The sequence below is a fragment of the Puntigrus tetrazona genome, chromosome 24 (assembly GCF_018831695.1).
Source record: "Puntigrus tetrazona isolate hp1 chromosome 24, ASM1883169v1, whole genome shotgun sequence".
In the NCBI taxonomy this organism is placed as follows: Eukaryota; Metazoa; Chordata; class Actinopteri; order Cypriniformes; family Cyprinidae; genus Puntigrus; species Puntigrus tetrazona.
The window spans coordinates 19,967,987-19,993,271 of record NC_056722.1 but is presented as its reverse complement, the minus strand read 5'-3'; the positions used below and the strand labels follow the sequence as shown (position 1 = coordinate 19,993,271).

Genomic DNA, 25,285 nt, shown 5'->3' with positions numbered 1-25,285 from the left:
AAAAGCCTCCAAGTACATCTGACGTTCTTCTTTAGACTTAGCATTTCTTTCTGGCTGCTTTTTATATATATATATATATATATATATATATATATATATAGGTTTCTACGTAAGTTCTGGTACTCCTCAGTGGCTCGAGGTTGGCATTCGGTACATTTGAAGGGACAGTACTTGAACATATATATTATATGTGGAGAGTATTCATTTCAGTAAAAACATTTATGTCTGTGAAGGTAAACAGCTGGGAAAGAAATCACATTATTTGTGTGGCAACCGCAATATACAGTAAACAAATCAATCAATTTATTGTTCTCTTGTCTCCTCTGAGGCAAAGACTCCTAAATAGTGTTCTGTGCACCCAGAACTGGGAGAAATGTTTATAGTACTTAATAACTGAAGCAATCAATTTTAATCTCATCTCATCAGCATAAACATTTAAAAGACATCTCTTCATATATAGATTGATTCATTTTCTAAAACATTATGCATTTCCAGAGATCAGTCGATGTTGTATTTGCAAAAATATGCAAAATGTGCAGGTGTGACCTTTAGATATTAATCAAATCGCATTGTCGCTGACAGAAAGCATTACATTGACTCTAAAACAGTAAGCTCAAAAAAAAAAAAAAAAAAAAAAAAAAAAAAAAAAAAAAAAACACCACAGAGACACTTTACAGAAAAAAATTCTATACATGATACAGAAAAGGAAATGTTACATTAACAATGTTTAGGTCCTTTATATAACATTACATTTCTGTAGTCTTTTTTGATTTTTAAATGTAGGCCTATATATTTTCCATTCAAGAACGTTTCCAGCTATTGCAACATTTTCCATATCTAGACGACTAAACTAGATGACTTGATTTAAATAAAAGCCGCGATGTGACATTTTATGGAGAAACTAAATAGTTTCGTGGCAGTAGATCTTTTGCGAGTCTGAACTTTATTCACCCGAAGAGTTTGCCAGTTCATAAAAACACGTTGACATGTCTCAGACGCAGCCTGAAAATCCAGTTTACAAATCATTTAAGTGAAAAGTCAGAGAAAGACATCTTTCATCGTCACATCACTTTTGGTGCACACATAGAAATAATTTAAATAGCTTAGATGGAACATTGGTGCTACCGTTCTCACGGTAGATCAACATGACATTTAAATACGGCAGCTAAAATGCTAAACAGAAATCAACAAACAAATCGTATATAATATCTGTGGACCTGGGAAAAACACTTTTGGTGCTCGTTTGATCTACTCTTATCTTCATCTCATGATGTAGATCTGTAACAGACGAAAGAAAGGCTGATTGAACCAGAACTGCTACTGACACAATAGGCCACTTCATTCCTAAGAAAGAGGATACATGTTTCTGGAACGTGGATGGCGGTTTAAGAAAACCACATGGTTTGCTTTAAGCAAGACTGGTCTTGCTCATTTTTATAAAAACAAAATGACAGTCAAGCAACACTTTAAGTACAAGCATCGAATGCTACTCGAAGTTGCAGTTAAACGTTACGACTAGTTCATGTTGATTCATCTACATACTAGGGTAGTCACGTTCAAACTTATCAAAACGCATCTAAAAGAGGCTCCTTAGCCCTGGTCCGAGAGGTCTGTGGTAATTTTGCCCAGACAGTCCCTCAAAAAACGTAGAACGAATAACACATTTTTGTTATGAATTAAAATAATTGTAGCATTAAAAATGGCATGATCTGAAGTCCTACGTTAAGTAGGTAACACCGTTTGCTCGTCTTAGACCCATTCCCAAGTTACTTGGAGAGGGTCATGTGGCCCTTCCTGGCCTGGCAATGTAAAAGCGGAAAGTGCAGTCTTTCCTAGATAGAGCCGTTTACATCCTCGTGGGTTTGTCCTATTGAAATGAAATGGAAATGAGATGTAAATCTTGGAGAGCTTGAAAACATACACTGAAAGTAGCACAAGAACATTAGGTCATAGCGGAAAGGCTAACTGGGGCAAAGTGTGACATAATTACAAAGTTTGGGCCAGTAAGGGTCTTTCATAACAGGGATGTATTATGCTGGCTCAGGTGTTGGTCAACGGCAACTTCCTGCTGCTTTCATCCTTCTGAATTTCCCTCGTCGTTTTTGACCTTTCTAAGCCCTTTATTACGGTGTCTCTGAATGGCTTTCCAGATACGACACAGCGATCCTCCCCTATAGTGGGAAATAAATGAAACGTTTGAATGAATTGCAAAGACTTTAACTTTGAGACATTAAGTGACTACAGGTGTACAATTCTGGGAACAAGGTTATTGTCAGAATACAGTTTTAGCAATGCTTTAATAGATCATTCATTATATCATTTTGAAAATTTAAATGCAAATAAGATTTTGCTCCCGACCCTCTTTTTCAGCAATTATTGCTTGTACCTGCTAAAAAAAAAATCTGTTTTGATTCTGATTATCATGTTTATCACACTGAAATCACTTTAAACCAAATGTTAAATGTTAGTTTAAACTTCTGCCTATGAGAGAATGAGAGAATACGGTCACAGCATGCAAGTATTAAACTAATTAACAAAAACATTCGGTTGTGTCTGTGAAGGTAAACAGCTAGGAAAGATATCACATTATCTGTGTGGCAGTATACAGTAAATAAATCAATAAATGTATTGTTCTCTTGTCTCCTCTGTGGCTAAGACTCTAAATAGTCATCATCTGTGCACTCAGAACTGGGAGAAATGTTTATAGTACTTATTAACTGAAGCAATGAAGTCGTCGTCTTGTAAAAAGTAGCTGGCATGTTTACCCACAGAGCATAAAAATTTAAAGAAAACAAATAAACAGTCTTACTGAGCGGAAGACTACTTTCCCCGAACCTATGAGCTGTAGCGTATATAAATTTTATAAGTATTACATATAATATTATTATACATTTTAAGTAGGTGACTAAATAATTAGGACTAATATATGCAAAGAAACAGAATACGCAAATCAATCAACATTTACAAATTAAGCCCTCACCTTAGCCTCAGGCAGCGCAGGTCTTCTTTAGTAACATCGCAAAGAACATCACCGAGCGTAAAATCTTCTTCAACAAACTGCCAAACACAGACAGAAACCACAGGAGCTTGGCATGAACATTCCATGTATGCATTTATTTATTTATTTATGGAAACTTCAAACGGTGAGTCATTTTCTAATTGTGGGAAAGACACAATATAGGCAGTTTTTGTGGTGTGACGTGTTTCACCTTGTCTATGGTCTCAGAGTCGGCACCCTGCTCCTTCAGCCAGTCCGTGAGCTTCTTGTCAGGCTCTGGATGCGTGGCAATGTGAAATATAGAGGGGGCTGGTGGAGTCTCTGTTGAGGGCAAAGGAAAAATGTAGGGACATTAAAAGGATAAACGCCAAGATCTGCATTTTTAAGAGTCACATTCGCTTTTGAAATCTTATTGGATTCTGTATTTATAGAGCTGCTTGCGTAGGCAGCAGACAGTACGGCAACGCTCTAGTTTTCTTTTAACAGAACTTGTACTATAAACTGGTTGTAAACAACTCTAGAGGTCAGAAAAGGATACTGAAAATCAGATAGTCGGCATTTTGACTGTTTCCTCGGCACACAGGCATACACCTGATTTCAGTGTAAATAAAGACAGCGGGTGGCTTATAAGCGAGTTTAAATCAATAGTGGTGTGTGATTTAGTTCTGAAACTAACCTGCAGCAGGTTGTTGTCTGATCCTGATAAGCTCAATGTCGTGCACCCGCTGTTGGAGAGTCTGTCTCAGTACCTGCTGATATTCCCTCTCCTTCTGTACCAGTTCTTCAAGCAGCCTGAAGAAAAAAACAGAACTTTGACATCTAAGTTCACATTTCACGGGCTAAATCCAACAAGGAAATACAGAACACATTAAAACATCATCAAACCCCATAAAACTGGAGGCTGTTTTGCAGATAATGCAAAGAAAAACCAAGTCAATTTTTTTATGAAATATGATAGAATTTATTGCAAATATTTAAAAGACATACTGTAATATATAAAATACACACTACAGTTATGTATTTTTTTTTTTGAAATTAAAGTTGCAGTCCATAAATGTTGTTTCTTTGTCGCCATCTATGTTTGAAAACCTGGTATTGCAGTTTCCTGCGGAATTATATCTAATGCGTGGGTTGTACTGCAGCGCGGATGAATCTAATGTTTTGAGGTGAATGTGCAGATGATTATGTTAAATGATTGGTGTTAGCATCAGTATTGCGTGACTGAGTATAATGTGTATTAGATTTGTGTGTAGATTTCACTCAAATTGGTAAACATTATTACAAGTGAATCGAGCTGAAGGCAATAGTTTTGAACAGTGGCTGGTTATGAATTTTCTCATTATTTTTTGGGAATTTAAAATTTTTTGGACAGCAGCTTTATGTAATTACTGTATTATTCAGAAAGATGTGTAAAATTCAATCCTAGTAGTATTATGTATATTTGTAGCAAATAATTAAAAAAATAGATCCATGTGTCACAGTTGCCGTGTGATACGACGCTGCAAATTCACAATTATAGTATTTAATTCATAGAGCTGTAGGCAAAGGCGAGAACCACACACAAACCAGCATTAATACTGGACAAGGAAGAAACTAACAGGCTAGAACTTTATAAAGGGGGAAAGGTAATGACTTAACGACACACACCGGAACATGCTGACAGTCACCCATCAGTGGAGAGGGTGGCACAATTGTATTTCTTATATTTAGCAGTCTTGAAACAGAATGACATGAGTGTTTTTTTTTGAAGAATCACAGTGTGTACCTGCTGGTTTCCTGTTTGAGGCGACCAAGCTGGGCTCCCAGTGGGTGCTGTGGCCTCTGAGCCTCATGGGATATGACTGAACTGAGGGTGCTGACTCCAGACGTGAGGACTTGATCTTCCTGCGTCGTACGAGCCACTGATCCAAAGTCACCATCATCCTCTTCGTCTACTTCATCTGCATCCTTATCCGCACCCTCACTTTCTGATGCGGGCCCAAAATGCGTCTGCAGCTCTAGAAGACAGACAGACACAAAAGCATCAGAACAACGAGTTCCGTTTTCTCCATTTCTGTCCCTCTCTCACACTCACACACCTGGAATTAAAATGGTAACAGCTGCCTGTACGGCCCGTCTGATGATGTTGTCCATGGCAAACATCCAGTGCGGTTTAATGTGGTGGTTCCTCAAAACTTTATTGACCTGCAACGAACAGGGATGAAAAAGGAATGTTACTCCCACCATTATCAAACCAAACTATGTGAGGTAGACACGCTGAGGCAAAAATATAAAAAGAGAACAGACTTATCTAATTTTTGAATCAAAATATGCTTCATAATGTTGAACAATATACAGAAAAGTATGTATCTTCATGCATCTTTTTATATTTCTCCTGTATCTGACAATAAATTGAAGGCACAGTATAATATACACAAGCAAAATAAAAAATAGGTGTAAAATAAAAAAATCGGCACAGCAAAAGTTAAATTGAATGAGATCAATAAAAATAATACAAAAGCAGAGCTTAGAATAAATAATATAAAAGTTATTCTGTGCTCTGTTCGTTAAAAAACTTTTTTTCATTTAAATAAAAAAGGGACGTAACATACATGGATTATCAAATATTTTCTGAAAGAAGTTTCCTATGCTCACCAAAACTACATTTTATCAAAATATAGTAAAACATTGTAATAATAATGTTAAATTAAAATAACTTTTATTTGCATATATTTGTCATTTATTCCTGTGATGGCAAAGCTGAATGTTCAGCATCCTTACTCCAGGCTTTAGTGTCACATGATACTTCAGAAATCACTCAAAGATGCTGATACGGTACTCGGGAACTATTTCGTATTATCAATGCTGAAAAATTTGTCTCCATTTACCTGAAATAGATTATGTGGGTTTTTACTGCCACTTTTAATCAGTTTAATGCAGTCTTGCTATATTCAAGAACTTTAGAATGGTACTGTATGTTGAACATCTGTCTTTAAGGTTTAAAAAATGTCTACTGCAACATAAATGGGATCTTATCAATAGTGTATCATATTACTATTAATTCTGCACTCACAGAGTCCTGGAAACCAAACAGAACCAGTTGGATCTGGTTGATTGACGTGCTGTCGAAGTCCAGGTCCAGTTTGAGTTTCGAGATTGTCGTCGCCATGACTCGTCGCTCAGGGCATCGTATAAAGTCCCGTAAAATACAGATGATCTGTTTGATGTGGTCCACTGACAACTTCAGCTCCTCCTGGCCCTAAAACACAAGAACACAGTCCTCATTTCATGATTCAGACATACCATACACACACACACACACACACACACAGTGTGAAATATGCAAGGATACACACCTGGATGTGGTTCTCCATGAGGTTGGAGGTCACTTTATCCTGGTCCTCATTGAGGACCTTGTAGAGTATGGCACGTCTTTCACTGTCTTTCTTCAGCAGGAAGAGGCCAGAGTCGCTGTTCTCCGAGGAAGCTGGAGAGCTGCGGTCTTCTGCTGTAGGACTCTCATCTGGAACACTGAATCACACACACATTTCATACTGATTCAGTGAGAATATAATTTCATCTAAATAGTTTCATGCAGAGGTCACCTTATGTACAGTACAATATTATTTAAAAGTATGGAAACAGATTCTTCCTGAAAAAAAGTCTCTTGAGCTTGCTAAGGCTGCATTTAATCAATAATACAATATAAAGTGTTAAATATTATTACAATTTAAAATGAGTGTTAATATAATAACTTTTTAAATGTAATATACATTTTTAAATATAATATTTAATATTTATGGCAATTTAGCATCATTAGTCCAGTACTAATCAATAAAAAATTCTTAGTGAATTCAAGTCAAATATAATATTTAATTTAATTATTAACATTAAAAAGGTGTTTATCGACAGTGTGTTTTACTTAAGGGTGGTCCACCATACTTCAGCTTTAATTGTCGGTTTAGGAAAATTAACTAACTGAATTTAACAGTGTTAAACATTTAATTAATCTCAAATATAAATGTTATATATATATATATATATATATATATATATATATATATATATATATATATATATATATATACCTGGAGTGGCGATTAAAAACCATGATTTCGTTAAAGGAAAGAGGAAACATGGTTAACGAGTGACAGCTCTGTGATTTGGGTGTGTGTGCGTTGAAACCGAGGTGAAGAAGTGGCCAAGTGTTCATGAGATTATTTTATGAGCAACCAGAGAGTGCCTGTTGTAAAAGGCATTATCTCATTACACACACGTACATACACCTGCCCAGAAACCGCGGCCCAGCACACCTGTCTCCTCATTCCACCGCGTTAATTAAACAGCGTTTCCAAGGAGTCCACTACCTGTCAGGACAGGCCTCAGCGCTTCATGCCCAGGAAGTTGATTTACTGTTGGTCTGAGAGCTGAAGCGGCCGCGGATACTCAAGCTCCGTAAACACAGTCACGTCATTAACATTCCAGACATTAATCCAACGCATACATATACACATGCCTGACCTAAACTCGTCTGGACCGGTTTGAGGACCCTTGTTTGGCTCTGTATTCACCTTAGTGCTCCTCTTCCGAGCTCACCTGAGGAAGTTCGAGTTGGGTGGTTTGATGAGGTTCTCTGAGCTAGAGCGTTTTTTCTTCTCGAAGAACACGTCTTGTTTGGAGTCGCAGTCTGGAGACACGGAGCCCGGTTCACTGCTGCTGCTCCCCGTGGCCTCCGTCTGCAGCTGTACTGGCAATGAAACACTGCGGATGTAGTCTAACGGGAGGAAAACACAAACAATGCATGGTCACGTATTTACTCAACACATATTCACTCAACAGATTATTTCTTTTCAAATTGGAGCTGCCAATCGTTTATTTACTGTTATTAATTACAAAATAAAGAAAGAAATAATGCCCCCTACAGGCCAACAACAGAATTAGGCTAAATGATAAGGAATTAAAACCAACATATAGTGAATATTATATATTTTAAGTTACATTTTGTAACACTTGTTCATTCAGAAAGAATAATACAACAATAAACGCATTTTAAATCAGCTAATATTGATATATTACTATTTCAATTGATTAGGTGGAATCATAAAAACAATAGAATCTTAGCATACAGCTAACAATAAACAACTCCAATTTAATTTTATATGATAGATATTTCCATCACAATATGGTAACATTTTACAATACAATTTGACTTGTTAGTATTTATCAACTAAACTATTCATTTGAAACAAATTATGATAAAGACTTTTTAAAAAGGATTTAGTACTCATTTTTATTATTTACAAAAAAGCTTGAGCCTGAGCAGTTTTATTAACTAACATTTACAAATTAGATTAAATACTTCAACGTTAATGCATTAACTAACATTAACCCATGAGACCTTATTGTAAAATGTCACCAAATGTTACAGTAATTAATTAGACCTAATATTAAACCACAGAGAAGGCAAAACAAAACTGAAGAGAATAAAAAAAGATGACACCAAGAACCAATCAGAGCGCACAAAGAGCATGAAGTGAACACATTCAACAGTAAGCAGCTAAACACCAATGATTATGATACTCAAAAACACATAGAACACAAATGGCGGATACAAACCTTGCCATACTGTTACACAGAGAATCCAAGCCAAAGCAGCCGATTGGATGGCATTAAGGGAGAAGGAGATATTGAGTTATTAATATCTGTACTAAGATGTGACGTTTTATGAACAAAACTGGGAAGACACGAGGCCTACAAAGCACTTTCTCTGCTCCAAAATGTTTTATCACAGCTTTCTATAAAATATTTGGCAGCACAACTTTCAATATTACACTTCTTGATCAGCAAATCGGCATATTAGAATGATTCCTGAAGAATCATTAAAACTGGAATGCACTTTTGGAATAAAATTACATTTATTAAATTCACAATTTAATGTATTTTTAGCTTTGGCGTGCGTAAGAGACTTAATAACCTCAAACTTTTAAATGGTAGTTTAAACATGTAACATATTTAATATCAAACAGTATTGTTAACAATAAGCTAGTGTCATTAAAAAGTTTAACGAAATGCATTAAAATATTGTGTGGGTTGTATATTTTTAAGCTTAGCTTAGTGTCAAGCCATTAGCTTAGCAACATGCTAACATCAAACTATTGTAATACTCTCTGCAAAGCGCTCTTTATTTTGCACACTATGAAAAGAGCTTTTCATTATGAGGTTAAATGATAGTTTGGATAGCAATAGGTGGCTAGCTAGCAATAGAACCCTGTCCAAAACACAACAGAAAATGTAATGGATTTAATGGTTATAATGGGATTGGTTATAATTGCATTGGTTTTAATAGAAACTGTAATGATGTTTACTGGTATGTGATGGATTCTATTGGTAGGGTGTTCAATCCTATTCTAAAAGTGATCAAAACGCACTACAAAAAGGAATTTTGTAATGGTTTTCCTGGGAAACAAATTATGGAAACCATTAGAATTTCTGTAATAGTTTCTATTGGGCTTCTAATGTTTCACCAATTGACAATGTCTAAAAGAAACTGTGTTTTCTGAGAAAGCAGATAGCATGTTTGTGTGGAACACCACACCCTGAGAATGCTTTTCATAGGCAGTGGGAGAGCAGACATGAGCCGCTGGATGGAAACCATTTTTTAAGGTGCGAGTATTGTTGATTTTCCTTGGTCTCCTCCCCTTTCCCAGGTCCTGTTGTTCCTACCCATCTCTCGTGTAAGTTCAATCTGGACTGCGAGAAGCCGGCTGAGGGCAGTTTGGGCCTGTTATGAGTTTCCCAGACAGCAGCGAGATGGAGGCATGCTGGGCTGTGGGGGGTGGAGTTTGGCAGCTCTGCGTGTTTGCCTGTGAAAAATGCTCTATGTGCTCTCTCATAAGGCCCAAAATGCCTTACACACCACGGATGTGACCACGGGTCAGCTCGGGTCGCAGTATTATCACAGCTGCAGAAAGCATGTTAGACGTTACCTGAGGGTTTGAAAGCAATCTTGTTCTTTTTGCCTTTGATGTTTTGACGCAGAAAAGGATCCTTGAGCAGGTCCCCGGCCATCGCTCGTTTATTCGGGTCAGGCTCAAAGCAGGAAAGGATGAAGGATTTGGCCTCTGACGAAAGAGACTCTGGGATCTCGGGATGGATCTTAAACATCCCCACCTGGTACAAAGAGAACAGAGATGAATGGAGGAGAGTTTTTGATGAAAAAAATTCCATCTGCATTTTAAAAACATACTGCGATGATCCATAACTTTTTATATATTATATACTATTACTATTTTATATATTTAGAAAATATTTTCATGTATATATTTAGATCCATATAATTTATATTATATATACACAAATATATTTAATGTATAAACATAACATTTTTCTTACATTTATACATGCATGAGTATATATATATATATATATATATATATATATATATATATATATATATATATATATATATATATATATATATATATATATATATATATATATACACACACACACATATTATGTACATAACTTGTGATTAATCATGAGCACACACACAAAGAATTGCATATTTACTTATTATTAACAAATCTGTGTGTTTTAGTAGTATAGAATTTTTTAATCAAATCAAAATCTGTCTATTTTATATTTTTTAGTAAAAATATTTATACCTTAAACATAGCAGCCTGTGGTTCTCCCAGCTCATGGAAAGGAGGTTTGCCTGTCGCCATCTCTATGATAGTGCAACCCAGAGACCAGATATCAGCAGGTGCCCCGTAACCTCGAGGGCCTTTATCGATGATCTCAGGGGCCATATACTGTAACGTGCCTGGACAGAGATTTACAGGAGAAAAGCAGAACTTCATTAGATAAGAATGTGCTGTGACAGGATGTTACACAAAATAAAATAAATCAGGGAGAGAAGCGCAGAAGTGATGACGCTGACAGTGGAAGGCGAGGGGGAGGACAGATGAGCGCACCTGCTCTGATGCTTCAGCAGTCGCTAATGAAACACAAACACACTCCTGTCGCAGACGCTATGCTAATCTAATTACTCCCCCACAGGAGACATTCTCATGTTACCAGTGACCAGGACTCATAATCGTCACCGCACTGGAAGGAACGCTGTCTATTTTGTGTCAGGAAATAATGTTATCCAAGCCCTGGATAGGTGAACCAGTCCATACCAGAGTATAGCTAATTCAATCATTTTGGAAAATTTTTAAAAGTGCGAAAGGTTTTTCCAGTTAGAAGATGAACCGTTAATTGCATCCAAAATAAAAGTTTTTGTTCAAATAATATATGTGTGTGTGTGTGTATGGTGTAAATTTATTCTGTAGCATGTATAAAGATACACACATACAGCATATATTTTGAAATATGTTCACATGTATACATTTATATTCATATACATTTTATTATATATATATATATATATATATATATATATATATATATATATATATATATATATATATATATATATATATATGTTTAACATATAAACATAACATTTTATTTAAATATATACAGGCATGTGTATATATTTATATATACACAATAAATATTCACAGTAAACACTCTATTCACTCTTATCACACTATTATTTTGGATGCGATTAATCATGATTAATTGTTTGATAGCACTAGTTTTAAATATTCTAAAATATAAAAGGCAGCTGTATGCTCCATACTAGCAATAAAAAGTTTGGGATCAGAACAATTTGTTAGCACAAAAATAAATGCAATTACTTAAGTGATTGAATGAAAATATATTAAAATAGAAAATATTATTTTTAATTGTAATAATATAACTTGTGCCAGTAGGCTGAAACAGGACCTTATTTTTATGTATTATTTATTTTTATTTTTGATCAAATAAAATCAGCAGGAGACTTCTTTCAAAAACAAAGATTTTTTAAATTGTTTTAATTAGTTTTTCATTTATTTTTTTAAAGGTTAAACAATGTATTCAATGTATTTTTTTTCTCTGAACCTCTTATAAACCCCTAATTTAGATTATTATTACACACTTTATAAATGCATCTTGACTGTGTTGGGATGGAGGAGGTGTACACCCTAAAAGAAGAGGAATGAAACTCCCAGAGATCCTGTTTGGTTGGGCTAATGATAGACTGAACTTTAACTAAGCCTAAAACCCTGACCTGGCGAGAGCACCAGGATGTATGATGCATGACACACAGCGCGGGTCAAGTGAAACGGGGAGAGGGTCACACGGAGGGGAGTGGACATATTGCATTGAACAACACACAATGAAATACCAGTGAACGTCTCTGTGCAGGGATTGACTCCAGCCAGCCTTTTGGATGTGCCGAAGTCAGAGATCTTCAACACTCCACTGTAGGTGTTGACTAAGACATTGTCTCCCTGTAGAAAGAAGAGCGCTCAATGAACATCCACATTTTTGAGGGCGTCCCAATATAGATCCACGGGATTTGTCATAGTTACCTTGATGTCCCGATGAACGATTTGGTTCTCATGCAAATAACGAAGTCCTTCTAATATCTGCCGAGTGTAGAAGATTATGGTGGCTTCTTTTAGAGGACCCCACTTTGAACGTAACAATGCTGACAGACTCCCTGTAGAGGACATATGATGACTATGAAGAGAGAATCCAATTTAAAGTAGGAAAAGGTATTTGATATCCAGAAACTACACACGTACCTCCAGGGACTTGTTCCATGAAGATCTTAATATATCCATCCTCTGATACCGAGCCCAAGTACTGAACAATGTTCCTGTGTTTCAAGTATTTATGGAGGGCTATTTCCTCGTGCAGTGGTTGGGAATATCTGTATTCATCAGAATTATTTTAGTATTTTTTGGTGCTGTCAATTATTAATTACTAATATTGTTGTATGTGAATTATTATGATGACAATTCACATACAAAATGTTTTTTTTATATAATATATGTACTTGTACTGTTGTAATATACAATGTATATATCAATATACACATTCAGTACATATTTAGAATTTTTTTTCATATATTCAGATTTTATGTTTCACTGAAGAAAAACATGACACAGTTTAGGCACGACATGAGAGTCAATAAAAGAATCTTCACCTTTGTGTGAACTACGCTTTTAAGAAGCCTGACAGAAAAACACCTGCATCTAAAATACAACGCATGAATATCCATGCTGAATGAATATCCATGCTGGTCTGCTGGTCGATGGGTGCTTATAAGAATCTCACCTGCTGTCTCTCTCTGGGATCTCTTTGATGGCGATGCGCACCTGGTTACTCAGGTCTCTCCCTGCATAGACCACTCCATAAGTTCCCCTACCCAGGACCACCCTGTCGCCATTCTCATTGTAGTCGTACTCGTACTGCAAAACCATTCAGGAAATAAGTACAGCAAGCCTCACAAATCCAACAAAAACAAACTTATCTTTTTCCTGATGCAAAAATTGCCGCCTTTTCTACATTTTATGGGTATAGTTACTATAGCTATTTTTAGCTGTACAAAACAGTTTGATTGCAGCTTGATATAAAAATTGATGTATCCTATCATGTTATGTTAATGCATTACCTTAATTATGAATAAACTGGTGTCTAGTACAAACAGTTGTCTAACGAACCATATGCCTCACCCAGGAAAAAGGTGGATAGTCCCGTTTCTGAAGCTCTTACCTCCAGAGTATCTCCTTCTCCCTCCCCCTCCAGCTCGACGGCATTTCCTGATCCGTCTGTGATCAACTCCTTCACCATGGAGCAGAACCTTCAAATAAGTGACAATCACTGGTTACCACCATGTTCTCTAACGTTTGAAAGCTAATTGATTCACTTAAAGAAAACTAACCTTCCACACTGGTCCTCCGTGGAGAAATAGATCTGAAAGTCATCCGAGTTGTCATGGACATACAAAAAGCAGCAGCGCTCATCGAATTTTGAGATGCTATAGAGCGGAAGAACGCAAGATTTGTGGTTAATATGAATTAATCAGATATTGTCAGAATATCTTACATGAATTAAATCACATTTAAACGGAATGTAGACGTTCAGTACTGTGTTAGTAATTTCAGTACTTATTTCAGTAGTTAGTTTTCAATTAGATTCAAAGACAACATTTCTCATTTTGACTTATGGTTTATACCTGGGCATTGTGAGTTTTATTTTTGCCAAGTAACTACCAAGTGAATCAAGTAGAACTAGTTCCTACTTGATCATAGTTTGTGTATTCTTGAGCAACGTTCCTGTCAAACAGACACAGAATTATCCCTTCTAAATCTTTAACCATTAATTACCCCTAAAGTACTGATATGATACTGTAGGTTGATAAGCAATGTTTTTAAGCCCTTTGCCTAAACCTAAAATATGATTAATTTAAATATTTCAGGACTATAAAAAAAATAAAATAAAATAGCGGAAAAGACCGAGAGAATGAATCTCAATCTCACCTAATGCCTTTGATGGATGATGCTGTGAAGTTCCACTCATGTATTCCCTTCTGCAACCATGTCAGTTAGGAATATTAAATTATATTATATACACAAAATAACATTATACAGCAAAAATAGCTTCAAATAAACCACTGACCGTCTCGGCAGGTGACACATGCCATATAGAAACATTCTTCTCCTCAGCTTCACTGTTAATGGACACATATGCGGGCTGGTACACTTTTGTTGGCTCCAGAATCAAGACCTTTGTAATGGAAGAAGAAAGAAGTCCATGATGTGCTGTTCAGTCAGTAAATGTGGTCCTGGATGAGAAACTCATGTGGTGTACTACCGGAAAACGCAGGCCGTTGGTGGTTCCCTGCGTGGCCTCCACGATAATGTCCATCCAGAAGTTGAGTCTCTCTCTTTGAGGAGAATGCTCTGTATTCTGCTTCTTAAAATGCTGAATCAACTGAAGGTTTTGGACGACTGATCGCAGGTACCTGAAAGATGAATGTGAGCTGCTTTAGCTGTATTTCCTACAGATATCATGTACTGTATATCTGTAAATGATTTATTCTGCATGTACCATATGGGTGGTTTGAGTTTGAAAAGTTTCTCTGCAGCCTGCACAGCTTTAGGGATGTCATTAGCCAGCATGCTAACAGTAAAGAACTGCCCCACGTCCCAGTAGTTATTCATCTTCTCCAAACTGCCTTTACGGCCAAGCAAACTGTTCAACCTCACACCTGAGAGAGAACGAGAAGGTGAGCTTGGGCGACCTGTCGTTAATGAAGTCAAAGTTCTGAGAGAAATGGGAAACAGGAAGTGTGCTGCTCCTCACCGATCTTCCGGAGTTCTATGGAAGTCTCAAACTGCTGTCCGGCCACTATAAGCAGCACTGCCAGATTAATGCCTGAATAGAGAGTGGGCTGCAACTCAAAGCCTTTTCTATACCTACAACATACATGCATAAATACAAAATGACTTTTTTTTAACGTGATGCTAGATTCTGGGTGTTATGACATATTTAGTTTGATTGATAGTGTGTTTAAGCACATACAATGCATCTACTACAGTGTGATTTTAGTGCATTTATTACAACTGTTTGCTTGTCTTGGGTGTTTCTGAATAGCACATTAAATGTTGTTGATAGGGTGTTCTGGGGTATTTCAGCACATTAAATGTGGCTGGTAGAGCATTCTGGGTTTTTGTAGTGCATCTAAAGCAGATACTAGGGTATTCTGTTTTATTTTTACTATATATAATTCAACTACTTGGGTGTTTTTACACATTTGAAGCAGCTTCTTGTTCTTTAAAAAAATTGTTAACTCAAAAATTAACATTAATTATCATTAACTACCCACCCTCATGGCATTCCAAACCTATAGGACCTTTGTTTATATTCGGAACACAAACTTTGATATTTTTGATGATCTATGGACTATTTTAATTATGTACTTACTATCTTTTTGGGCCTTAAACATGTCAGTTGCTTACGCGGGGTAAGAAAGCTCTCAGACTCCATCAAAAAAATTTTATGAACAAAGGTCTTAAAGAAATGGTTCACCCAAAAATTCAAATTACCCCATATTTTTTGCATATGACTTTCTTCTTTCAGATGAACGAAGAGTTTTTTATCAAATTTATTCTGGCTCTTCCAAGCTTGGTAACGCTGGTGGATAGTGGCCCTTATTTTGAAGCTCCATAAATTAGATATATCCTTCATGAAACTGCACATCTACTGAAGCAGACTGGTGGGTTGAAAGAACCAGGATACATTTTTAAAAACTGTGACTGTGATCATCTGAAACAAGAAAGTCATATACCTAGGATGGCTTTGGGAGTGTGTAAAATATGGGGTAATTTTCATTCTTTTAAAGGTTTGGAATGAAATAAGGGTGAGCAAATAATGATAGAATTGATAGAACTATCCCTTTAATTAAAAAACAGATATCACCTATTAACACTGATACTGCAAGCTTCAAGAAGCTTATTTAACTCACTCACCACTGGATGGCGTTGTCCCTGTTCTTGGTGTCCTTGCAGTCAGAGTCGAGGAATATGTCTTTATATATGCGACCGCACAAGCAGAACATGTCAGGTGCGGGATGCTCACATGACTGAAGAACCTGCAACATCACACGCAACGCTTGCTCTCGGTCTCCTGGGCTGTTTCGCCTGTGTTCACACGCGCAAACAGAAATGCATTTGTACCCGAGATCAAAGGGCTGCAAAAGATAAATGTCTGTTTGCCAAGCATGTGAATAGGAGAATATACCACACAATGCAGATTTGTGGTCACCTATTGAGCGCAAAAGCATAGTGGAACTGAATCATGGGCTGGTTGGCCAAGTCACAGGTGGGCAACATCTCAATGGTCTGTACCAATTTAACCATAGCATCATAATCCTGTAAAGACACACCAAAGATTATTAAAGCCAGCAGCAAAATCTTTCACTTTCAGACAAGCTTTGTTTATACAGTACCTGTATGTCTCTGTAGGAGAAAAGCAGGTTCATAACGATGTCCTGAGTCAAAACCTCAGTGTTGTCGATGCGGAGCTTGATACGGGAAAGCTCCTTAGCCAGCTCCTCACCCTGGTATTTATCTCGAGCTTTTCGGATGTCGTTCAGTAAGGTGTCTTTATATGACGCGCTGTCAGGGAGGAAGAAGATGTAACAGAATGGGATTTAGAGTACATGGATAAATTTGTAGGTAGTATCAACCTCAAATTGGATGCTTACGGACCTCTGAAATTCGCTGACAAAGTCTGCAAAGTGGGTCAGACGTCATACTAACAGTAAAGTTCTGAAAGTAGTTTGTACTGTTACAGGATGTGAAAATCTTGGCACTACAATCTACAAGGATGTGTTCTAGAATTCTGATATCTGAGCTTCAGGTGAAAGGACACCCTGACACTTGTTAGTAGTTATTGAAGTTCCTAATAAATCATGCATGCACTTGTGCGTGTCTGTCTTGACGATATAATGTGAGCGCTACATCCCATTTGGGTTGAGTCCCATTTCCTTACTCCAGAGACGACGAGGATCGTTTGACACTTAGTTTAGATCCACGACGCAATGTTCAACACAACACACCCTGCATTACTGTTGTTATGTGAAAACAGTAGTTTATATTAAACATTCATATACTGTTTTCCAGTCAAAAACTGGAAGTCGCTTGCCTGATTTCTGTTTAGCTAAACATGGCGTGACACCGTTACGCAACTCTGTAAGGGATCGTCTGAGAATGGGCATCCTGCCAAAGGTTATCAAAAAGCTAGCAGTCATACCAAGACGTCACATGAATGTCTTTGAGCAAGCTGACGAAGCGGTCCACCAACGGGACACACAGGGGTCCTAGAAGGTTGTCCCAGTTGGGTTGCATGTACTCTGATGCTCTTCTCTGGGCCACGTTCTCACAGCACAAGTACTCGTTGTTGGGCGTCATCAAGTACGGGATGAAATAGTAATTCCCGCTAGATGCCTAAAATAAAAAAAAAAAATAAAAAAAAGAGAAAGATAAACAGATTCTAAATTTGTCCATTATAGACCTATTTTTAGTCATGTCTTATATTTCATGACTGTCTTTCAATGCTGTGTAAAAGTACAGACTGTCTGTGTGTTAGTAATCATGTACACAGCAGCTGGCATCCAAGAAATTCCAAGTGGCAAGGAAATCTTCTTAACACCTTTGTGATCATGTACTGTCCCAGAAATCCAGAGTGAAACAGAGGAGGTTGCCAAAGCACATCTTAGCACTTTGCCACATCAACACCTCAAATGTAAGGGGTCACCTAAAGCCTCTTTCAACTCAAACAGTCATCATACACTTCAAGACTATTTAAATTGTTAGGCGTATGGTCTAATCATAGATACTGAGCAAATCCTTAAGACTCTCAGCTACAGCTTGATGGTTTATATGCATGAAGTATGTTTTAATTTTTCTATTCTATTATTATTTTACATATATGCATATACTTAAGAAATAGATAATTAAAATGAGCTGTATGTATGATACAAATCTGTGTATGCACCTAAAGTCTTTTGATTCACTTAAGGGTAATGATTAAATATTTTAAAGGAAGTTTATCAGGAATAAATAACTCACTGACTTTGATTCAGAGCTCTCAATTCCTCAACATGTCTTCCAGACTGAATGGAAGTGAGTCAGATGGTAACAGACAAAAGTGGTCACTCTCATTCCAGTGCATGCATATGAGATTTTCCCAGCATGCACTAGCATGCCTGCTGTACATACTCTGTTTCTTAGGCCGGAGCCCCTGTACTCTGGAGGCAACTGCACCCATGGGAAGCCTATTTTAACTGGCCTCGCAGCCTACTCCAGGTAACAGACAAAAAAAGAAAGAAAGGAAAAGAGAATCACAGAAATAGAATATACAGATTATAGAGTACTAAAGGAGGCAAGATGACACGGAAGAATGAGTAAGACGAAGGGATTTTCATTCATTTACTCATCCTCGTGTCACTGCAAATTCTGTGGGAATTTCTTTCTTCATGTGGAATCAGGAAGTTCAATGCGGAAGTATCAAATAAGTTCATATAACTCATGCTCTATATTACAAGCCTTCTGAAGCCCCAAAAATTAATTTAGCAGACATGATATTAGATGAAAAATGTAAACAAAAGTGCAAAAAAAAAAAATTACCAATGAACTAATAATGGAATAAACTGAATTTAAAGTTAAATAAAAATAAAAAGGAATGGAAATGGAAAAAATGACAAAAAGGAAAAAAAAAAAAAAAAAACTAAATTTGCTCTTCAAGAAATTATTATTATCATCATCTATTTAAAACAGTTGACTAAATAAATTAATATTCTTTTGTAATATTCTACATTTTACCATTCAAAAGCTACAAAAGATTTCTATTTCATGTAAATGCTGAGCAGAAAAGAAACATCTAACCATTCAAAAACTTTTTGGTAGTAAATATTTGAATAATAACTAATAATAATTTCTTGAAAATCTTGACAGTCATGAGACAATTCCAGTTTATTGGTCTGAATGATTCACTCATGAACTGACAACTGTTCACATGAAAGTTAATATTATCACAGATACAGACTGTTCCTCACACAAAGCTATCATATAACCTCAGAAGACTTTGAAAATAGCACTCAATGGTTCGTTTGCATGCTTTTTGAAGCTCTAAATATATTCAGTACCCAGTGTAACCGAATAGAAAACACTGACCCACAGAACAAAGATAGATGTATCGAGTTTGAAATATGAGATGTCAGATTTTTTTTACTATTCTTTAAGGCTGAGAAAATGCAAAGGATTAGGGGAAAAAGCTAGAGTAATTCCTAAAAACTGATAGAATATCCTTTCTGTTCACATAACCGATGACACAGAAGTTAACACGGATCAATGTTTCTGGACCATTTCAATGAATCACACAGTTATAAAATGCTGCCAAGGTCAGCTTCTTCTCAGCAGCCATTCACTATAAGAGGTTTATTTAAAGACCAACACTTAAAGACCCTCTCCTTTATTAAAACAACTAACACCCACTAACTCAAGGTACCATGACACCTTGAGAAGCCTTAGGAGTTCATCAGAATCAGCAATAGTCTGACTGGGACCCAGTGAGCCACCAGAATTGATCTGCTTAATATGTAAAGTGTTGTATATATATTTTAAGGCACAGACGGGCATGTAAACATATGTCATAAGAGGTCCAAAAATAGTCTCATGCACAAAGCTTCACACCAACAACAGATGCCAGCCTGTCCTCAAACTTCATCAGATTACCGGTCTTGCAAATAATGGTTTGATACTTACTGTGTTTTTCTGTGCCACCATGTCCTATGCAAGAAGAAAAAAAAAAAGAATTACTCAACTGCAAACAAACGCATGCATATTACTTCATTTCACAGCATTATATCAGTCCCAAACCACTTGGAACGGTTTTGCAGTCATGCCATTTATGACTTTTATTCCATGACTGGCAGCCATGTGACGCAGTGAATGAGACCTGACTGAATCAGTCAGACACAGCAGCGTCACAGAACATTTACAAATACACAAACATATCGCGTGACACTCCTCCCCATGCATTATTGTCATCATCTCAGTGTGCTAGAACACATGCCTTCCAATGTCTCTGTGGAAACGTGGCCATGTGCAGCTGTCCTGGGACTGATTGCATGCCTTAGCTGGAATACAGGCCGTGTTGTTCTACTGTCCAGTGCCCAGAAAAGATAAACTCCCTCCTAAGCTGAGAATAGCGGGTCAGGACCTGGTAGTGGGCGGCCTCTTTGTTCAGATGACAGAAATACCAAATGAGAGTGTAACAGCCTATAGGCCTGAGTTATAGTTATACTAACTTCCTACCAAACCTGGCTAGCGTTTGTGTGGCAGCACTCATAACAGAAAAAGTCATGAGAAGAATATGTAATCCATATGCTGATTTAAAACAAACAAGACAAAGTTTATGGACATCTTTAACAAAGAATAGCAAATGTTTTTATTATTGCTGGGCAACGATTAATGGCATCTAAAATAAAGGTTTGTTTACATAATGTGTGTTTTTACTGAGCATATTTATTATGGAGATATAAGTGTATATTTAAGTAAATATTGTCTAAATATATGCATGGCTTATTATTATTAAAAATATATATTTTTATTTTAAATATTTATTTTATTTAAATGAATAAATGAATCTTAAATAAGATTAAGCTTCTTTTATGGATGTCTTTAAAGGGGAAGGTACTTCATTATTAATATTAATCTTTATTTAAATGTACAGCACTAATTGTACTTTCATCAGTGGCCAGCACTAAACAGAGTTGAAAAAATAATAATAATAATAATAATAATAATAATTATTATTATTATTATTATTATTATTATTATATCTCCTAATTAGACAAACAGGGATTCCTGCCTTAAACTTAAAGTATTGATTAAATCAATATTACTTGGTTTGCCTTTTATAAATAAAACTAAGAGCTATTTATTTTTTGGGGAAGTCAAAACCACTCAACAATTGACACAACTCCCCCTAAAAACAAAAGAAGTCCATGATATGTCATGCGTCAGATAGCTAGGTAGACAAACATGTGTTTGTGTGTTAAACTACAGCTCTCACCTTAAGCGACTGTGCAGTGTCTGGGTCCGTGTCATGGTAGAGGATGACATTGTTGGCCATGTCAAAGCTCTCACGCACCCCGAGGTGATAAAACAGAGAGGGCTGTCTAAACACATCGCTCATGTCCACAACGGCAATGTCTGCAATTAATCAGAGACATAGTAAGTATGTGGGACAACCATATAATGCAGAAACCAAGTACTGCACACTGAGAGCATCAACCTCAGTACCGGTTCTTCTTCATTTTCAATTCTGTATGTTTTTTTGTGTATGACTTTCCATTTAATCATATAATACAAAATCTTTCAATAACCTTTTTTTTCCTGCTTAAAGTAGTCCTAGGGGCATATTTGTTCTGCTGCATATGGCTATATTTGTTCTTTTCCAGTCAAACACAATCTGTGCTTATTCTATGGAAACTATGCAAACATGTGTAAGCCGCAAAATACAAGACCAGACTTGATGTAAGCAGGAGCTAACCCATGACTCACGGTCTTATTAGGAAAAGGGTGAGGGTGGTAATGCAATAACAAGAAACTGATCTGTAGAATGCAATACGGAGATGATATTTAAATGGTTTTGTTCACTTCTCCTTTGAAAAACGAGACTTCCATCGTTTCAGCTCTAAAACGCACTTTTTCTGGTCCTCTAGAGTTCCTTCTCCGGATAAAGTGTTGCGTGCGAGCTACACTCCGCACGCGCGAAATTGCACGGGTTCAAACTTTTTAAAAGTTGCCCTTTTCACCCTCCCAAAGCTCAGATGTAAGAGTGTTTTGATCACCGAGAGTAACATGTGCAGCCACACCTTCATACGAGACCTGGCGAATAAATTCCAGGAAAGGAATGTGCTGGAGGCAGAAGATCCTATTTGCACTCATAATATTCCTGACAGAGACTTGAAAAAGCCTTAAATCACCCTAAGCCTGACAATTTGTATCTTGCATATGTACATTTGTTTTCTGATCTACTGTTTAATGTATTAACTTAATGCATTTTTACAGCAGTGATATAATCTATATATTCTAATTACAATCTCTATATTACTGCTTTTTCTTGGTTCATGATGTTTGATTAACACACACACACAAACACGACCAAACACCTTTCGCCTATTACTTTTTACTCACCATTTATCTAAAAACCATAGACCTATGCTACTATTTAACTATTTTATTTACAATGTTGCTTTTGCACTGCTTTGTTTATTCATCACGTTTTAAATCTCTTCGGCCACTATTACTCGCATAACATTTCTTAAATCTCTTTGGAAACCATAAAATATTTAAATTGTCAATTATTAATTCAATAACGGACTCAAGCTCTGAATCTATAATGGGATGTTAATGGAGTTTCTATTGTTCTACATCCTGCACCGTCCTTCAGAATTGGTTCATTTGTGGAAACCCCTCAAAACTACTTTTTTCGGATGCTTCCTTAACCCAACAAACCCGATTCGGCTCACCAGTCCATTCTGTAAAACCAGAAGACCTGTACTGGGAGTGCCAGTTTATAGGGAGACATCCAGCATGCAGAATTTGTTGGGGCTGCAGGAATTATTCTCGTGCACCAAAGCCTTGTTAACTCACCTGCGTCGTAAAACGTATCGAGCACCGTTGTCTCCCCAAAATCTAATCGTCCGAAAGTCACTGTGGTCAATATGGCACTCTCCGCGTCGCATGCGCGCTGGAGACACTGGAGCGCCCCGGATTCCGGGCTGTTGGCGGCCACTGCCTTCAGTCCATCGTTCAGCACATAAACCGCCCTCAGGGACCTCTGTTTGGTCACAGGACTCGGGCTGGTCACATCAGCCCTCTCCGCTCCTGCAGACATGGAAGTCGCGGCGGTGTGGTCGCCACCAGCCTCTGCTGTAGGTTGATTGGACATGATCTCCATAGTGCGAGTAATTGTCCCTCTGCGCGGTCCTCCTTTTCTTTCCGCAGTTAATCAATAATGAATAACCAAAGTTTAGTGCGCACCTGTGGCACGGAGAGGCGCGTGGCTGTGACGTCCAGCGTCTCGCGATTCATTAAAGCAGCGCGCATCACTACATATTACAATGCGGTCCAGTTTTATCTCGTTTGCGCCAGCGGTTATGCAATTATACAAAACCCTCTGTGAAGTCAGCGCAGAAAGTCAGGCGAACTTCTGGCGCACCGCGCGCCCCGTGTCTCCAAAGACGCGCGTTACCATCCTATTTGAGGAAGTCATTCCTCCTGCCCTTTCTGCAAAATACACGATCCGATCATTTCCTCAAACGCGTGTCCTTCCGTTCAGGCGTGGGTATATTTCACAAGCGAAGCAAAAGTGTGCAAACGTTAGAGCGCGAGGAACGGCTAGCGGCGGTCACTGCACGTACGGTCACTATTAAATCATCCGGAGCAGATGTCTAAATATAAAACTTGTCCGTGTTGATACGCGCATGACAAACAGTACTACGCCAGACCCAGGGCTCCAGCTCCCCAAACGGGCTTAACTTTCAACTGTTTTTTTTCTCTCTTTCATTTCAGATCAGACTAGATAATAAACGTTAAACTGGACTAGCCTTGTACACAAAACAGCCTACCTCGTGAGGGAGGCTTCGTGGAAACTTTTCACACCCTCCAGCAAATTGAAACAAAATCTTTTTTTTTTTTTTTTTTTTTGTGATATAAACAACATATATTATAATACCGATTCTTGTCATTTATAACTAGCGTTTTAAAATGTTTACACACTTTTTGGATTATTTACGCGTAGGCTAACTAAAAATTTATCTCACTAAAATATAAATAATAATATTTCCCTTAAATTTCTTAGTTTTTCTTCACGTCGCATGTCTGATTCAGGTTTTAATTCGCACTCTTCGGTGACACTGTTGTCTTGGCAAACAAACACAAACCTATAAAAAAAAGTGCATTATATGCGCAAATTCGCAAAATTGTTTGTTATGGTGGATGTGACGTCATAACTGAGAGACAGTCGTAATGCTATATAGAAAATTCACACAACTAATGTTATGTTTATTTCAGCATTTTTTATTATATTTAAAGACAATAATTATTTTTTTCTAGCATATGCTACAATATGAAGTGCAATTTTCTAAACACCAACCCATCACCTTTCTTTTTTTCAGATATGCTTTCAATTGTAGGGACATTCTTATTGTCTTATCTTGTCTGTAAACGTGAAATAGATATATAATAAAATATGTTTTCATTAAATTGTAATGTAAGCATTTCAAATGCATTTAGTGTATTTATATAATATATATAAAAAGATGAGATCATACCATTTGACATTGACAGATAGACCTACTACTACTATAATATATATATATATATATATATATATATATATATATATATATATATATATATATATATATATATATATATATATATATAAATTAAAAAAAGTAAAAAAAAATGTCAAAAGGCAGACAACACATATGAGGTCATGTGAATAATGCATCCCGTAACTCACACAAATTGAGAAAAAAATATATTAATTACAACACAGGATTTGTTTCTTCAGACATGCGGTCAACAAACTGGCGTCACAGGCTGAAATGACTTGATAAAACTGGTTTCTCAGATCTCAGCTCCTGTGTGGTTGTGGTGTAATGCCAGCTATTACAAGCAGTACTTCCTCAAACTCTTTTATACAATAAGTGTGTGTGTGTGTGTGTGTGTATATATATACTTATTTTATTTTTACTTATATTTTATTTTATATATATTTTATTCCTTATATGCATGTATATATGCATATATATATATATATATATATATATATATATATATATAT

General features: G+C 36.7%; 1 protein-coding gene across 7 annotated transcripts; it reads right to left on the bottom strand.

Annotated features, from left to right (window-relative positions):
- Positions 1–281: 281 nt before the first annotated feature.
- On the bottom strand, positions 282–23,884 carry map3k15 (mitogen-activated protein kinase kinase kinase 15). 7 transcript variants are annotated; one of them, XM_043226077.1, is made up of 31 exons: positions 23,086–23,884; positions 21,500–21,639; positions 20,188–20,211; positions 18,643–18,720; positions 17,675–17,868; positions 16,869–17,037; positions 16,685–16,791; positions 16,390–16,560; positions 15,224–15,336; positions 14,969–15,128; positions 14,732–14,882; positions 14,537–14,644; positions 14,398–14,447; positions 13,800–13,895; positions 13,631–13,718; positions 13,193–13,326; positions 12,658–12,785; positions 12,442–12,572; positions 12,255–12,360; positions 10,645–10,802; positions 9,964–10,147; positions 8,594–8,602; positions 7,574–7,751; positions 6,334–6,508; positions 6,051–6,236; positions 5,077–5,182; positions 4,764–4,995; positions 3,675–3,790; positions 3,210–3,319; positions 2,981–3,057; positions 282–2,171 (listed from the first exon to the last, which is right to left on the bottom strand). In XM_043226077.1, the coding sequence occupies exons 1-31, from the start codon at positions 23,390–23,392 to the stop codon at positions 2,075–2,077; spliced, it is 4,083 nt and encodes a 1,360-aa protein (XP_043082012.1). In that variant the 5' UTR covers positions 23,393–23,884; the 3' UTR covers positions 282–2,074. The 7 variants fall into 7 exon arrangements, with proteins under 7 accessions (XP_043082012.1, XP_043082014.1, XP_043082013.1 ...); XM_043226079.1 differs by lacking the exon at positions 18,643–18,720; XM_043226078.1 differs by lacking the exon at positions 8,594–8,602 and having other exon boundaries at positions 23,086–23,883.
- Between the last annotated feature and the right edge of the window lie 1,401 nt (positions 23,885–25,285).

Excerpts from the sequence above, each read along its gene's own strand:
- map3k15 (XM_043226077.1), bottom strand. The coding sequence starts at position 23,392 with ATGGAGATCATGTCCAATCAACCTACAGCAGAGGCTGGTGGCGACCAC. Across the intron at positions 17,869-18,642 it reads GCTCCGGCCTAAGAAACAGA|GCATCTAGCGGGAATTACTA; the intron begins GTATGTACAGCA and ends TTTTTATTTTAG. Across the intron at positions 4,996-5,076 it reads TGTTACCATTTTAATTCCAG|AGCTGCAGACGCATTTTGGG; the intron begins GTGTGTGAGTGT and ends TCTGTCTTCTAG.